The sequence below is a fragment of the Mangifera indica genome, chromosome 1 (assembly GCF_011075055.1).
Source record: "Mangifera indica cultivar Alphonso chromosome 1, CATAS_Mindica_2.1, whole genome shotgun sequence".
In the NCBI taxonomy this organism is placed as follows: domain Eukaryota; kingdom Viridiplantae; phylum Streptophyta; class Magnoliopsida; order Sapindales; family Anacardiaceae; genus Mangifera; species Mangifera indica.
The window spans coordinates 13,150,190-13,168,568 of NC_058137.1; the positions used below are offsets into that span (position 1 = coordinate 13,150,190).

Below are 18,379 nucleotides of genomic sequence, written 5' to 3' on the forward strand. Positions count from 1 at the left end.
TTGTGATCGTTATGAAACAAGAGGTTACCTTGGTTATGCTATACAAGCCCGTGTATCACATTTTAGAGATAAAATAAAACCACAATCAACCCTAATTCTCTCATATTCTTTTGTTTTTCAGCCGCTTTCCTTAGGAGTTTGTGGTCACCTCAGGAGTTACCATCGATCATTGAAAGTGACAGTTTTGAGGAGAGTGTATCGCTAAGCATAGAAAGAAAAGTGGTACTTCTAGCTTGACTTCAATTTATTAAGCATGATTCATTGTTGTAGGAATGTTTAAGAGGATTTTTTGTATGATTCATGACATGAATATGTTGTTTTATGATCTGTGTGGTTGAAATATTTGATGTTTGGATGAGATCATGGAATCTTTTCATCATAGAATCTTATCTATGGATTGTTTAGGTTGAATGACCATTGCCCTTGCATTGATTATATTTTGAATATTTATAGGAGTCTTTGGGATAATTATTAGCTATAAAACAATATAGATATGCATGTGAAATGTCTGTAGTAATGTATGACATGATTGATGTGCTATTTGGATGAAAGCATGCTTGAATGTCCATTATTCTTAGATTTAAAGCCATGAAATTATGTATATATGCGTTATGGTTTAAAGAATGGTGGAAACAATATGTTTAGGATGCTTAAAGACTATTGTTTAGGCATTGGTTGTGTGAGTATCACTAAAATCATAATTAGAGAGGTGTAGAAACCTTGGGATGTGATTTCCTAATCATGTCTTAAGTGATAGTAATTATGAACTCCTCGTGTGCATCTGCTTTATGCATGGTCATATGTTAAGTGACACATGCTCATGTATATAGGTTAAGAGGCACAAGGGTGTGTATGGAGAAACACATGACCATGTACTTCTAGACAAAGACAAAAGATGTTATACCCCTAAGCTATGTGCATAGAAAAGGAAAATTAAGTAAGAAGAATAATAAGTTATTAGAGGACAAAGGATTCAAAAAAAGACATAGGTAAGGTGTTCAACTGTTTGGATTACCATACAAACTCAGATCAAGTTGAATCTAAATTGAAAGTTAACAACCTAAAGGCTAATATCACACAACTAGATAGTCACTAGTTATGTGCATAAGTGATGGTAATTATGAAAGCAATAAGGATGGTTACCCATGAGATACATTATGAACTCGGCGCCAAGGCACATAAGTGATGGTAATTCAGTTCAAGTATGCATGGTAAGGATATGGCTTTAGATATCCCTCACGTGATTGATGAGATATATGTAGCTGAGGTAAGGGTCATCTTTTCATGGTTAGTCAACAGTTTTGATCAACATATGTGGTAAGGGAAGAAACTACTATCAAAGATTTCTTTGTGTGATCAAGGTGTCCTAGCTAGATAACCCAATAGATCTTTGGGCATATGTGTAAGACACAATAGTAGCTTTTATCAGGGCATCAAATATATCGATTTTAGCTTGGGACTCCATAACTTCTGTGGACATCCCATGTCAAGGCACTAAGGTGTCATAGTATGATCGCATTTTAGCTTATGAATGGAATGCAAAATTTACCACCAGTTATAAATATAATAGTGTTAAGTGTCGAAAGGTCACCACTTACTGAGTTCTACTCATATGTTTTCTTTCATATGTTTGTAAGTAGAGGTGAGTAACGAGGCAAACAAGGGATTCATCAATCTAACTAGCTGTTGCACAAGGAGAGGAGCCTTTTGTTATTCAGTTTTTTATCTGGCATATAATACTAATTATTATTATTATTATTATTATTGTTGTTGTTGTTGTTTATGTTATCATCATTGTTATTGGTATTTTCAAACACATGGTACCCCATGAGTATTGATTAATAAGTGATTTTTTTTATTACATCACTTTTTTGCACGCTTTGTAATTATGATCATGCATTAAAATTTTAAAATAGTTCAGTTGTGTATGCCTCTTTTTGACATATTCCCATTAAGAGTATGTATCTGGAGAAGGGTGTTACATTTATATATATATATATATTTTTACACAATTTAAATATTATTTTATCTTTAATTCAAAATTTTCTATTCATATAATAACACATTATTTATGTACTCAAATTGTATATAAAAAATGTGTATACATAATTTTATTGAATAAATATACTCTCTCCATTTAATTTGGCCTTTGGTCAACCACATAATTTAATATGAAAATGATTAAAATTTATAAAAATTTATAAAAATTAAAAAAATTGGCATATATTCACCAAAAATAATGAAATATTTAAAACAAAATTTAACGTATTAATTATTTAATAAAATTATCTGTATAATTTTTGTATAGAATTTTGTACATAAATAATATATGTTATCATTTGATTAAATATTTTATCTTTAATTTTGAACTATTTAATTATATGATATATTATTATTTGTGAAAAAAATTATGTCCACTAAATCACCTTAAGTTCATATGCACTTTCTTTCCATTAAGGAGATTAGTATGTTTGTGTGTGTGTACCCATACACACGTAGCCTTATGACTCCATATCTAAAGGCAAAAGCCCAAAAAAAAAAAAAAAAAAACACACTTACACACAAACAAAACAACGAAAATTCAAAAAATCATTTCTTCACCAGCCAATATGCTCAAGAATTCCCAAGATCACATCACAAATCTCCTTCAAACTCTCCTCTCTCGGAGCAATCTCTGACAGGTAAATCAGCCGTGGAAACCTATTAAACACGTTGCGACAGGCATTCGGATAATCTGCCACTGCAGTTGCGTGCACGGCGACATAATCATTATTCTTTAAGACCAAATATTGAGCCGAATCCTGCAAAGCATCGCCGGCAAATGAGTACTTGTCGGCACATTCTTTAAGCACCCTCTTTAGAGCGGAGTAATTGGATGCGCTGCTGAGCGACTGCGACGACAGATATGTAGAGGTCGCAGTGGCATTGGCAGTGCCAACACTGATCATGATGAGTGTTAGGCCATGGCCGACCACATTGGCACTGGTTGAGTTGGAGTTGAGAAAGGAGAGGCAAAGATGGTAGTGGTTGGTGAGTTTGCAGGTTTTATGAATGTAGTTTGGGTCTGCACAGGGAAAAATGAGAAGGGAGAGGAGAAAGATGAAGAAGGTGGAAGCCATTAGAGAGAGGAGATTGATTTAATAATAATTTGAATAACATGTTAAAGGAGATAAAATTAATGTGCATACATGTTGTATGGTTAGTTATATTATGGGCCTTGGTTTGGAAGGTGGCATATATAGCTAAGGTTCACGGGTTACACATAAAAACAGAACACCCCCTCACTTGAGTGGTCTGAGTCTGAATTGTATTGTTCATCAAAACTGCACAATTTTGTATTAAACACATGATCTGGACCGCCAATTATTGTGCGCTATGATTTCATCAGCCTCTTAATGCTATCCATAACACCAAAATAAATTTATTAATTTAATGCAAGCTGTCCATGTTAAATAATAATCATCTAAAACTAATAATTAATGGGAAACTCTCAATATTTTCTTTAACCAAAAAACTTTCTCATCGTGCTCCAGGGCATATTAGTCAGTCTAACATGTTATAAACGTGAGGGGTATTTTAAATTCCTTAAACTTTCGGGGTGGCTAAAATCCCTTTGCCATTGCGAGGAGATGTGATTTTTTTTTTTTTTTAAACCATGCCGCCGACTAATTAGTTTCTAAATCGATAGACGTTATTAGTTTCTTCACGATAATTTAGAATAAGAAAACTGTTTAACTTAATTAAGTAACTAATTGCTCTTAAGGATAAGGTCACGTTAACTACCAATTATTTTCAATCTTCGAACACCATATTATGTGAGTAGACAAAGATACCTTTGCCTTAAAAGATAAATTTAAATTTAGTTTCTTTATAAAACAATTGTTTGATATTAAATTTATTCTTATAAAATGTTTCAATGAAATACATTTTTTAAGAAATGCATATTGCATATTGCGATTTATTAAATATAACGTTAATGTCAATATATACATACATACATACATACATACATACATACATATATATATATATATATATATATATATATATATAGTACTTCTCTAATGAGGATTATTATAATATAATTATATTAGCACCATGCATAATCACTAGTATTAGGTCCTCTAATGTAAAATATTATTTCAGTTCAATGAATAAATAAAGTGGCCATGTCTTCCAACACGTTATAATATGATTATATCTTAAACTCTACAATACTTATTACATCAAATTTTATCCTTTAAATTAATCTACAGTTAATCACAATTAAAAATTATATTAGATACACCTCTTATCTAATAGATAAATTATATTTTATCACCTAAGGCAAGCTAGTAATGAGTTAAGTAAAGTGATGAGATAAGATTAAGTAGCTATGCTTTCATGAGAAGTAAAGTGAACGGATGAGAGAGAAGTCTTACTGACGTTAGTTGTGTGCAATTGTATACTTTGTATGTAAAGGAATGATAAGATATAAAAGATTAGTTATGTGTATGTTAAGGTATCATATAGGTCATATTTTTTCATATTGTTGTCTAACACTTTCTCATTCCTTGTGATGGTTTTGCATGCAGGAGATGATTACAGAGAGCTATGAGAGGAGTGAGGGTTAGCTAGAGTGGATGCATGAGAAGAGATTTATTTGCTGCATTTCCTGATTTTATCTTTTTTATTTTGTGTTTATGTATAATGCTTATTTTTTTATGTATTGGAGATCTCAAGTCTTGATTATTATATATATATATATATTTTAACACATTTTACACGTGTTTAATGAGAGGAGTATTCATGCTGAGTTATTATTTGTAAGTTAATTCTGTCGCATTTAGTTTTGAAATGACATGATGTTTAAGTAAAGCAAGTCAACACAACTCTTCCGTGAATATTTTCTTTGGTAAGTATTCATCCCTTGAAAGGGGTATTCCACGATGTGATTTAATTTATTTAAGTTTTAATTTTGCACTAATTTTTCAAAACTCTTATTCATCTCCCCTCCTCGTAGGAGTATATGAGTCATTTTAGTTTAAAGAAAGATGCAAAAGTATTCAGAAATTAACTTTTCTTAGTGATTATAACAGCCAGAAAGAAAGTTGTGAATTGAGTAATTAGAATTATAGGTTGACCTAAATACCAAATTCATATTTGTATTGGAGTCACTTCAATAAAAATTCCATTTAAGAATAAATATTTAAGAATAATTTTAATTTCGTCCCAAAATATTACTTTTAAGAATGAAATTAAGATTTCATCCCTAAATGATTATTTTAGGGGATACAATCTAAATTTTGCCCCCAATAAGTTAAAATTTATTTTTAAGGATATTTTTAATATCATCTCAAAATGAAATTTTTAAAATGATTTTATTTTTATCACAGTATGATAATTTTAGGAGACAAAATATTAATTTCATCTTAAAAAACATAGAATTTATTTTTAGAGATAATTTTAATTACATCCTATAATGTCTGTTTTAGAGACGATTTTATTTTTATCCTAAAATTAAAGGTGACAATGGGTTAGGTTGGGCCGGTTAGCTTTAACACGGTCAATTGGGTCTAGGGGCCCGCTCCTAGGCTAGCATAGTTGCAAGCCTTCAGGCCAGATCAACCCTGTAAATATATAAGGTCCACGACCTAATTGACTTGTTTATATATTAATTTTAAACAAGTAAATAAATATTTAAATTTACTAATATAAATTTTCTTACAAATTAATACAATTGAGGATTATAAATTGCAAGTCGATTCCTCAAATAAGATTTTATTTACATTTTTAAATGATGTTAAATCATTTTGTATTACTTATTGTCCTATCAAATTAAATAAGACTCTTTATTTTATCGATGACACTGCAGTAGACTGTTAGAATATGCCCTAAAACCAATCGCTTTAATTGGTTTTAAGGGTTGTATATCTTGCATATACATTATTAATAAATAAAGAGTTATGTCATACTTCACATGTTTTCTGCGTCACTTTTATATCTATGTTGTAGTTGTATATTACATCTATATTAGCTACATGCACATGACATGTGAAAGGACCCGATGAGTTTTAATAAACGTCATCAAATCGTTCCCTGCATAAGCAATCTGTTTGGGCAGTGGTATTGTATAGTGGGTGTGTGTTATATCACCACAGTATATCAATGAATGATATTAGACATAATGGATATACACATGGGTAAACAATAAAACTGTTTGATGGTTAGAAAACTGATCAAAGGTTATTATATTATATTGTTTATCGAACATGACCGCCGAACGATGATCACATGAGCATTAATATGTAGTCAATGATACATTATAAATCATACTAGTGTATAGATCCTTTGACTTGAGATATTATAGTTGTGTTTCGTTCTAGAACGTATAGTTCATACGGTGTATACCACGAGGCTAATCATGTCTCATTCAGAAGCCGTTTTGATCATATATTGCTTAAGCGAGAGGACAAGTGGTGATCATACAGGGATCCGTTAGCTCGACTGCTCCCGAGTTCCCATACGAATATTAAGAAAGATGAAAATCTAAGACACTGGCCAATGTAGATAAAAGACCACATGAAGAGAGTTTCGATGTGGCATGTTATGATGTATTACTTGATATTCGAAAATATTAAATATTGAATTTTGACATTCCATGAATCCAAGTTTAATCGGGATGTAATGACGGAGGGATTGAACTACATGGTAAGTGTGAGTAAGAAAGGTTCATTTGACATTATGTGAAGCTTGTACTTCATTGTGATGTAGGGGCCATGAGACATTGCTAGATGACACCACATGATCAGTGGGAGCTTCGTTTTGTAGCGAAAAATGAAGTATATCGGTTAACGACAGTTTTAGGTTATATAGTGATATAATGAAACGTATTGTCTGATATGGGGCCCACGGCTACGTCATTATGAACCTTGAAGGCCACACCCATATTTCAAAGAAGAAAATGGTGTTATGAAGCTAAAAATATTTATCCATGGTTGGCTAGCACTTTTCGAGGATAAAAATTATGCTTTTCGAATAAGATTTAGAAAGGGGCAAAATTGTCATTTTACACCTTTTAAATTGTTTAGAAAGTTAGAATGAATAATTTTGGGCACAAATTATTCAACATGTGTCAAATTTTAATTTCTCTTAATTATCAACCAATGAGAATTAAACACAAGTTTTAACTTGATAAATATCAAGTTTTAATGTAATAAATGTGAGAGAAAAAGAAGAAAAATATAGATTTTCTCTTCTTCTTCTTCTTTTGCCGGGAAAACTTCTCTTTTTATTCCATTTTTCTTCCTTGAAGGGTGCAAGTCAAGAGATCACTTATTTTAGTGATTCAAGCTTTCAAACTTCAAATCAAATTATAAGGTACAAGGTAGTTTACATGTTTTTATGTTTTATTTGTTGAAACAACATGTAAATTTTATATTACCATTATTACATATGATATGAACATGATCTAAAAATTCTAATTTTCTTTCCAAAATACTTCAAATGGTATCAGAGCAAGAGTTTGATCCTTGAATGACAAGAACATGCCATAATTTTAGGTGTTTGGAAGTGTTAGTGATCAAAACCTAAGATATAAGTTTTGTTATGTGTGATTGGTTCAAACCAAGTGTACATATGTTATTAGGAATGTCTTAATAGCATTTGAGACGCTTTAAATTGTTGAAATTATGTTGGATAACTCTTGACATAATTAAAATAAAAAAATAAAAAAAACCCTAATTTTAGAAATTTGGCTGATTTTTAAATTAATGGTTTAATCATGATTTATACATGATTGTCATGATATACACATGAATTTTAATCTTGACTTTACATGGGAATGTGTTTTTAAGAAACTTAGTTTGTGTGACTTGGTGAAGGGCATGAACAAGTTGACATGATTTCCATGTGTTTGGTTGATGGAAATAACATTCAATATTGATTGAATTGTTACTAGTTCATTAAACTAGTGTTTGACTTGGTTTGATTGAGAACTGAATTCTTGATAGCTTGGATTGGATAAATTATTTTATGAGTAACCATATTCATGCTTGAATAATTATTGCTTGGTGAGATGGATTATGTTTGAGTGATGAATAATTCATATATGTCATGATTTGGTGAAATGCATGACACTTGTGAATTTGGCTTACATTAGGCATGTGTTATGTATTTATTTTACAACTTGTCATTATAAAATCTATTCATGTTTAAGTATGAATTAAACCATGTTTAGTGAGATTTTGGTGAACTTGGTATGTGTTTTGGAAACATCAAGAGTTAGGGTTTCATGGTTGGTTTCAAGAAAAATGCAACATAAAATTTTGGTTAAATTACTTTGTTTACTTGTTATGGTTTGATCTTGTAGACACCAAACATTAGATGTGTTTGTGTTTTAGCAAACTTGAATAAAAAGCATGAAGTATGGTAAATTATTTGTTAAGTTTACCAAATTACAAATTTAATTTCTATGTTTGAATGTTTGACTATGGTGTTACAAATATTAATATGATGCCCAAAAAGTCTTGTTATTAAAGGTATATGTGATAGTATTAATGTGTGACATGTGTATGTTATATATGAGACATTGTGACATGGTAAACATCATGCATCTAAATGCTTAATATTATGTAGGCTAGATTGAAATGGACTTAACATATTGGATATGTTTGTTGTCTTAGATACATAAATAAAAACTCAAGTTTGCTAGTCTAGGATTAAGTTATAAGATATTGGATGTCTTATATGCAAGATCAACCTAATGTACATTTTAGATATGTGATATGCTAAGTTGTATGAAAATATAATTTCTTTTGATTATTGAATAATATAGTTGATATGTATTCAATAGCATGCCTAAGTTTTATGTTTTATGTTATCATGTAATTTATTTATGGCATATAACACATAGTTTTGTGTTTTAGAGAACTAAAACTTTTAGGCATGAAATATTCTTACAATACCATTTAGGATATTAGAAAAGTTTTCAATAGCATAAATTGTAAGAATATGGTTTAGTAACATGTCTTGGGTGACAAATACGTATCCAAAAATACATAATAGACTACCCAAGATATAAAATGAATCTAATTAATAATAATAAAATCTTTCCCAAATTTTCAATATCAAATTCGAGCCTTCCATTGTGGATTGATTAGGGTTACGTCATAAGGCTATAAATCCTAGATTTCTATTATGTGACGAATATTATGTCATATGGCATAAAATTAGTCGATTGGTGTCTAGAGTACTATTTCTGTCATTCCCTAGATTCCATTATGTTTGGGAGTGATAGGGTATTATATCTGGAAAGCACGATGGGTTGAATTTGACTAGTTTAGAGTGTTTAGATTTATTATATGCAGTGTTCAAAGATAGAGGCTCACATGAATCATAGCTTGCATTTAGAATGTAAAAGGAAATCGATTCCTACTTATTGAGTTTGACGGACTTAGATCTATTATGTGCGGTTTGTCAAGTTTGATAAGAACTTGATTCCCCACTAGAAAATGATCTAATGAACTTTCCGAATCTTCAGTTTGGGAAGTATAAGATTTGAATAAAATAGTGGGAGCTAATAAGATTAGGTTTATTGGTAATTTCTAATGAATTTGTTATTTCTTTGTAACCTCTCCTAACTATTGGGTGTGTTACAGAAAAACGGCAAGAGTTCCCCTATTTTAGAGGGCCCGGGGAATATTTTATCTTTTTAATTATGCCCTGTAACATTCCCAATTAACAATTCACACAAACCAGTCCTACCAACCGACTGGATTTTCATCAACTTAATCACAATTACTACAATAAGTACATAATAATAATCATTATAAAAATTATCACCCACAGAACTTTATAATCAATTTTCATAACTAGCCATATATATATATATATACATATATATATATACATATATAGATATAGCTATACAAAATCATATATATAGATATCCACCAATATCTACATCAAGTATATATATATATATATGCATATATTCACATATATATCAAAACATATAAATTAACAAGATTATGGTGCCTTTCTCCCTCAGCCTCATGTCTCATTAATGCTCCCCAGGAACCTTTGCTGCATTTCTTTACCTGTAAAATATTAAATTAAACGGAGTGAGCGACTATGGCTCAGTAAGAAAATCATACTCAACACTTAAAGCATTTTATACCAGTACTAATTTTTTCTAATCTTTTCCATACTCAGCGTGTCTGAACTATTTACAACAAAATAAATTGACACAAAACACGCATTTAATATATATCATAATTCTTTTCTTTCACACATTTATTCATTTCTTTACTATATAGATATGATTCACTTGTTATGATTTATGCATGTATGAGTGTCATGACATTTCTATTTTCTGATCGTACATCTTTCTCAACTTTTTATCAGCCACACAGGCTTGTATGCATAATTCTAATACAAATGACTTTCATAAAATATTTACTAATTTGTTTCTCTCTCTTTCTCATTGACCGGTCTAGATTACATATGACAGTACTTGCAGTCACCATACAAAGTATAATTCTCTCTTACACGCATATTTTTTTCTTTGCTGTCCACACAGTACAGCTAATATTTTTCTTTTTTCTTTGCTGTCCACATAGTACAGCTGATATTTTTTCTTTGTTGTTCACACAGCACAGCTAATATTTTTATTTGTTGTCCACACAGTACAGCTGGTTGTCCACACAGTACAACCAATTATTTTCTTTGCTGTCCACACAGTACAGCTCGCGTGTAAGGATTTTAAGTATGTTTTCTGCTTTCCTGTATCATATGCGTCATGATAAAATCAAAAACACTTGTTTTCTATTTTCTGAAAGCATGCATGACATAGAAAATATTTTTCCTCTTTCTTTATATTTTTTTTTTCTAAATCATGCATATGCTATGATTTCTCATGTATGCATATATAATCATAATATGAAATATGCTCATTCATTGTTTTCTCTTATTATTTTCATTCCTTATCAAACATCATATTCTCCTCTCATGCATATATATATCTCATACATTTAATTAATTTCAAAATATACAATGTAGGCTTAATATAAGGGTTATCACACATTTTATGCACATAATTAAGCAAAATTAACCTATATCACATAAAATGACATTTTTGCCCTTATGGCCAAAATTACCTTTTTACCCTTATGGCCAAAAATTACATCCTGAATCCTAATGAATTTCTTTATCCTTTTAAGCATAAATCACCTTAATTCTAATACCTTACATACTTATATAAGTAAAGGTTATTTAAATAACCTAACTCAAATTTACTTCAAGTATGTAAAGTATGAAATTCTTACCTTTTATTTGCTGATTTGGTGATTTAAGCTTATTCACCTTCTTTTCTTCTTTCTGGCAACCTTAATCAACCAAAAATATGATCATCCATCAAAACCCTAAACTTGACATATTTTAAAAATTAAATTTCTTACCTTAGAATTGATCAGAATTGACAGATCTACACTTTTTATAATTGGAGGCATTGGAAATTAGGTGGTTTAGCTAGGTTTTTTGGTGAATTTTGGTTAAGGGAAGCTTTAGCTAAAAAAAAAATGGAGTTCTCTCGGCAATGATGAAGAAGATGAATAGATTATATGTTTTATAAACCTCTTGGACCATTTTGCCCTTAATCTTTTCCATAAATTACTATTTTATCCTTAGTCAATTACCAAAAACCCTTAGCACCACCATATAATTTCAAGTGTGCCCTTCAATTTTAATTCCCACTTTGTCCCTTGAATCTTTATAAAATGACAATTTTACCCCCTTTGAAAAATATTGCTCATTTAGTAGTTTTTTATGATTGTTTTGCAATTTCTTTACACAACAAGTTATAAAATCAACTCTAGGGGTAATTTTGGAAGTGGAGTTTACTGACACACCTGAATTCGGATGTTACATTTCTTCCCCCTTAAAAGAATTTCGTCCTTGAAATTTAAACAAATAAGTTGGAAAATCTCTCTCTCATTTGTTGCTCAACTTCCCATGTGGCTTCTTCCACCTTATGATTCTTCCATAATACTTTCACTAATGGAATTGTTTTATTTCGGAGCTCTTTTATTTTTTTGTCTAGTATCTGCATCAGTTGCTCCTCATAAGCTAAATCTTCTTTTAATTCCACATCATCTGATCTCAAGACATGTGAAGGATCGCTAATGTACTTTCTTAATAAAGAAATATGAAATACATTATGAACTCGATCCATACTAGGTGGAAGTGCAAGTCTATAAGCCACCTTGCCCACTCTTTCTAAAATTTCAAATGGGCCAATAAATCTTGGAGCAAGTTTCCCTTTTCTTCCAAATCTCATCACGTGCTTGTAAGGGGCTACTTTCACAAAAACTTTATCACTCGGTTGAAACTCTACTTTTTTCCTTTTCAAATCTGCATAGCTCTTTTGTTTGTCTTGAGCTTGCTTCAATCTAGTCTTGATAATCTTTATATCTTCCCATTTCCATTCAGGAATACTAAGTGGGTGAAGCAAACCTGAAGGTCTCTGATGCTCAGTCTTGACCTGTTGACATACCAAGCACTTAGCTACATAGTCACCAATATCTTTCTTCATACCTATCCACCAATAAGTTTTCTTTAAATCCTGATACATCTTTACTCCCCCAGGATGAGCAGTGTAAAGTGTATCATGTGTTTCACTTAAGATTTTCTTTCTCAACTCCAGATCTTGGGGAATACATACCCTGTTTCTGAACTTGAGTACTTCATCTATCATTTGAAACTCAGTTGCTTTCCCTTCACATATCTGTTGACTTATTTTCTGGCACCACAAATCTTCTACTTGCTTCTCTTTTATTTCATTGAGGAGATTAGGTTGAATTTCCAATCTGGCCACCCAACTCTCCATCACCTCAATCTGTTCCCTTTGAAACTCTTTCTATAACTCTAGCTGAGTGGTGAGATGAGCTATGGCAATCTTTCTACTCAAGGCATCGGCTACCACATTTGCTTTACCCGGCTGATATTTAATATCACATTCATAATCTTTGACTAGCTCCAACCATCATCTTTGTCTCATATTCAAGTCTTTCTGAGTGAAGAAATATTTTAGACTTTTATGGTCAGTGTAGATATTACATTTAACTCCATATAAATAATGCCTCCAAATTTTTAAAGCAAAAACCACTGCTACTAACTCTAAATCATGGGTAGGATAGCGTGTTTCATAATCTTTTAACTGCCGAGAGGCATACGCTATCACCTTATCCCTTTGCATCAGCACGGCTCCCAAGCCATTATGCGAGGCATCACAATAAATATCATAATCTACACCTTCCTCTGGCAATACTAAAATAGGAGCTGTAGTCAACCGTGTTTTTAGCTCTTGGAAACTCTTTTCACAAGCATCAGTCCATATAAAAGGAGTTCCTTGTCTAGTAAGAGCTGTAAGTGGTTTGGCCAACCGGGCAAAACCTTGAACAAATCTTCTGTAATAGCCGGCTAGCCCTAAAAAGCTTCTGATCTCTTTCACAGTTTTTGGCCTCGCCCATTCAAGTATTGTTTCCACTTTACTAGGGTCTACAGCTATACCTTCCTTAGTAACCACGTGTCCCAAAAATACTACTCGATCCAACTAGAATTCACACTTAGAGAATTTGGCATACAATTTCTTTTCTCTCAATCTTTGTAGGACAAATCTCAAGTGTTCGACATGTTCTTCTTCTGATCTAGAGTATATCAAGATATCATCAATGAATACCACCAGGAATTTGTCAAGGCAATCATGAAATACTCGATTCATTAAATCCATAAAGATTGTTGGAGCATTAGTCAATCCAAAGGGAATTACCACAAACTCGTAGTGCCCGTAACGGGCCGGAAAGCTGTCTTTGGAATATCTTGCTCTATAATTCTCACCTGGTGATAACCCGATCTCAAGTCAATTTTGGAAAACACCGAAGCTCCTTTCAATTGATCAAATAAATCATCAATTCGAGGCAACGGGTATTTATTCTTCACTGTCAATTTATTCAACTCTCTGTAATCTATGCACATACGGAGCGACCCATCTTTCTTTTTGACAAATAGTATGGGTGCTCCCCAAGGAGAGTGGCTAGGTCTAATAAAACCCTTATCTAAAAGTTCTTGCAACTGTTTCTTTAATCCTTGCAATTCAGCTGGAGCCATTCGGTAAGGGGCTTTTGAAATTGGGGCTGAGCCAGGTTCTAACTGATACTAAACTCTAACTCTCTCTCTAGAGGTAAACCTGGTAGTTCATCAGGAAAGACATCTGGGAAATCTTATACTATTGGGACATCCTAAACACCCAATCTTTGAACATCATGCTCATGTACCACATGAGCTAAATATCCCGTACACCCCTTTTTTAATAATTTTTGTGCTTTTACATTACTGATCATCATACTAGGCTGATGACCCTCTCCGAAATTAAAGTAATCCCCATTGTCAAGTTGGAATCGAGCCTTTTTCTTTCTATAGTCAATCTCAACTCCATATCTTTCTAAGAAATCCATGCCCAGGATAACATCAAAATCAGGCATATCAAAGACAATTAAGTCCACCTTTAACTCTCTCCTATGTATCACTACCCTCTGGTCTTTTAACATCTTATCAGTAATCACACTCCCACCATCTGGCATCTCAATTCTAATGGAATGGGTAGATCTAACAGGTACTAAACCTACCCTTTCAATAACCCCTGGTGCAATAAAGAAGTGTGTAGCTCCTGAATCAATCAATGCATATAAAGAAACAAAGTGGAAAAAGAGCTGACCAGTAACTACAGATGGACTAGCCTCTGCCTGACTATGGGTAGCTATATAGACTCGTGCATTAGTACCTCTCCCTGGTTGTACTGGCGGAATTAGGCTTTGTGGTGGCTGTATATGAACTGGCACTTCGGTACTTTGGCAATCCTTTGCTATATGCCCTGGCTGTCGGCATCTATAACAAATCACCTGTTTCTGTTGGTACCAACATTCCCCACTATGACGTCTCCCACAAATCTGACATTGGGGAATATTTTCTTTTCTAGGCTTCTTGTCACTCTTTCAGCCTTTTCTACTTGCTTTTGACTGAAATTTTCTTTTTCCTCTATTGTTTCTGAAACTGGAGCCAATTGAGCTACCCCCTGATGCTGTAGCAAGTGTTGAAATAGTCAATGAAACAGGTAAAGCTGACTGACTTGGCATCACTATCCAGGGTACTGTCACTGATGGAGGTGTTGACATGGAAGATGCATTCCTGGGTAGCTTATTAACATATACCTCCAACCTCAATGCTTTCTCCAATGCCTCTTTATAAGTTTGAGAAGGTTGTGGTCCAGCTAACACATGTAAGGCTATCTCCGGTTTAAGGCCTTGAAGAAATCTGTCCAACCGGAGACTAGGGGTACTCACCATACCTGGAGCAAAACTGGCTAAGACATCAAAACGGGTAGAGTAATCCTTTACTGAACCCTCTCCCTGCTGTAAAGAAATGAACTCTTGAACTTTGACTGCTACCACATCAGCTGTTTTGTATTGGGCCTCAAATACCCTTCTAAAGTCTTACCAGGTCATCAGATCCATATTTCTGGTTTCTTTAACTGGGTCCCACCATACGCGGGCCTCTCCCCTCATCAAGAAACTGGCATACCGAACTTTTTCTCTATCAGTCATAGGAAATAAATCCATAGTACTTTCCACCTGCTTGATCTAGTCATCAGCCATTAAAGGATCTTTAGTACCTTTAAATTCAGGAGGGGTATGCTGATTAGGTAAGGAATAAATGGGCTCAAGTCGCCTTTGAGCTCTAATTTCTCCTCTCCCTTCATTCCTCATTTCATTTCTGATTTCTTCTATGACTTCCTCACGAATCTCACTTCTAATCTCATCTCGGATGGTATCTCTGGCTATATTTTCAAGTGTGGGTCTATCTTGACTCTTAATCAACACCTGACGAACTATATCTCTTATTTCTGCTAGCCCAAATCCTGAACTAACTGACGGGGCAGGGTTAGACGATTCTCCCATCTCTTTTTGAATACCCCTTCCACGACCCCATCCTCGTCCTCGTCTTGTGGTACTCATCATCTAATAACTGCATAAGTGTAATTACATAATATTCTAATATTTGAATACAGTTAAAGAAAACAACTTACTGCAGTCGATTCTCGGGAGCTGATCTGTGAGACATGAGGGGCACCTATGCAATATTAGAATGCAAAACCATAGATATATTGTATTATATTACCACACATTATATTATATCTTCCTTTAAGCGCCCAAAATCGTGCTCTGATACCAAAAATGTAACCTCTCCTAACCATTGGGTGTGTTACAGAAAAACAGCAAGAGTTCCCCTATTTTAGAGGGCCCGGGGAATATTTTCTCTTTTTAATTATGTCCTGTAACACTCTCAATTAACAATTCACACAAACCAGTCCTACCAACCGACTGGATTTTCATCAACTTAATCACAATTACTACAATAAGTACATAATAATAATCATTATAAAAATTATCACCCACAGAACTTTATAATCAATTTTCATAACTAGCCATATATATATATATACATATATAGATATAGTTATACAAAATCATATATATAGATATCCACCAATATCTACATCAAGTATATATATATATATATGCATATATTCACATATATATCAAAACATATAAATTAACAAGATTATAATGCCTTTCTCCTTCAGCCTCATGTCTCATTAGTGCTCCCTAGGAACCTTTGCTGCATTTCTTTACCTGTAAAATATTAAATTAAACGGAGTGAGCGATTATGGCTCAGTAAGAAAATCATACTCAACACTTAAAGCATTTTATACCAGTACTAATCTTTTCCATACTCAGCATGTCTGAACTATTTACAACAAAATAATTGACACAAAACACGCATTTAACACATATCATAATTCTTTTCTTTCACACATTTATTCATTTCTTTACTATACAGATATGATTCACTTGTTATGATTTATGCATGTATGAGTGCCATGACATTTCTATTTTCTGATCGTACATCTTTCTCAACTCTTTATCAGCCACACAGGCTTGTATGCATAATTCTAATACAAATGACTTTCATAAAATATTTACTAATTTGTTTCTCTCTCTTTCTCATTGATCGGTCTAGACTACATATGACAGTACTTGCAGTCACCATACAAAGTATAATTCTCTCTTACACGCATATTTTTTTCTTTGCTGTCCACACAGTACAGCTAATATTTTTCTTTTTTCTTTACTGTCCACACAGTACAGCTGATATTTTTCTTTGGCTGTCCACACAGTACAGCTGATATTTTTTCTTTGCTGTTCACACAGTACAACTAATATTTTTATTTGTTGTCCACACGGTATAGCTGGTTGTCCACACAGTACAACCAATTATTTTCTTTGTTGTCCACACAGTACAGCTCGCGTGTAAGGATTTTAAGTATGTTTTCTGCTTTCCTGTATCATATGCGTCATGATAAAACCAAAAACACTTGTTTTCCATTTTCTGAAAGCATGCATGACTTAGAAAATATTTTTCCTGTTTCTTTATATTTTTTTTTTCTAAATCATGCATATGTTATGATTTCCCATGTATGCATATATAATCATAATATGAGATATGCTCATTCATTGTTTTCTTTTGTTATTTTCATTCCTTATCAAACATCATATTCTCCTCTAATGCATCTATATATCTTATACATTTAATTAATTTCAAAATATACAATGTAGGCTTAATATAAGGGTTATCACACATTTTATGCACATAATTAAGCAAAATTAACCTATATCACATAAAATGACATTTTTGCCCTTATGGCCAAAAATTACATCCTGAATCCTAATGAATTTCTTTATCCTTTTAAGCATAAATCACCTTAATTCTAATACCTTACACACTTATATAAGTAAAGGTTATTTAAATAACCTAACTCAAATTTACTTTAAGTATGTAAAGTATGAAATTCTCACCTTTTCTTTGCTGATTTGGTGATTTAAGCTTATTCACCTTCTTTTCTTCTTTCTGGCAACCTTAATCAACCAAAAATATGATCATCCATCAAAACCCTAAACTTGACATATCTTAAAAATTAAATTTCTTACCTTAGAACTGATCAGAATTGACAGATCTACACTTTTTATAACTGGAGGCACTGGAAATTAGGTGGTTTAGCTAAGTTTTTTAGCGAATTTTGGTTAAGGGAAGCTTTAGCTAAACAAGAAATGGAGTTCTCTCGGCAATGATGAAGAAGATGAATAGATTATATGTTTTATAAACCTCTTGGACCATTTTGCCCTTAATCTTTTCCATAAATTACTATTTTATCCTTAGCCAATTACCAAAAACCCTTAGCACCACCATATAATTTCAAATGTGCCCTTTAATTTTAATTCCCACT

At 32.5% G+C, this 18,379-nt stretch overlaps 1 protein-coding gene across 1 annotated transcript; it reads right to left on the reverse strand.

The window, feature by feature from the left end:
• Positions 1 to 2,597: 2,597 nt before the first annotated feature.
• On the reverse strand, positions 2,598 to 3,119 carry LOC123216562 (cell wall / vacuolar inhibitor of fructosidase 2). The gene has a single exon (XM_044637044.1). It carries the CDS (start codon positions 3,117 to 3,119, stop codon positions 2,598 to 2,600), a length of 522 nt encoding a protein of 173 aa, XP_044492979.1.
• Between the last annotated feature and the right edge of the window lie 15,260 nt (positions 3,120 to 18,379).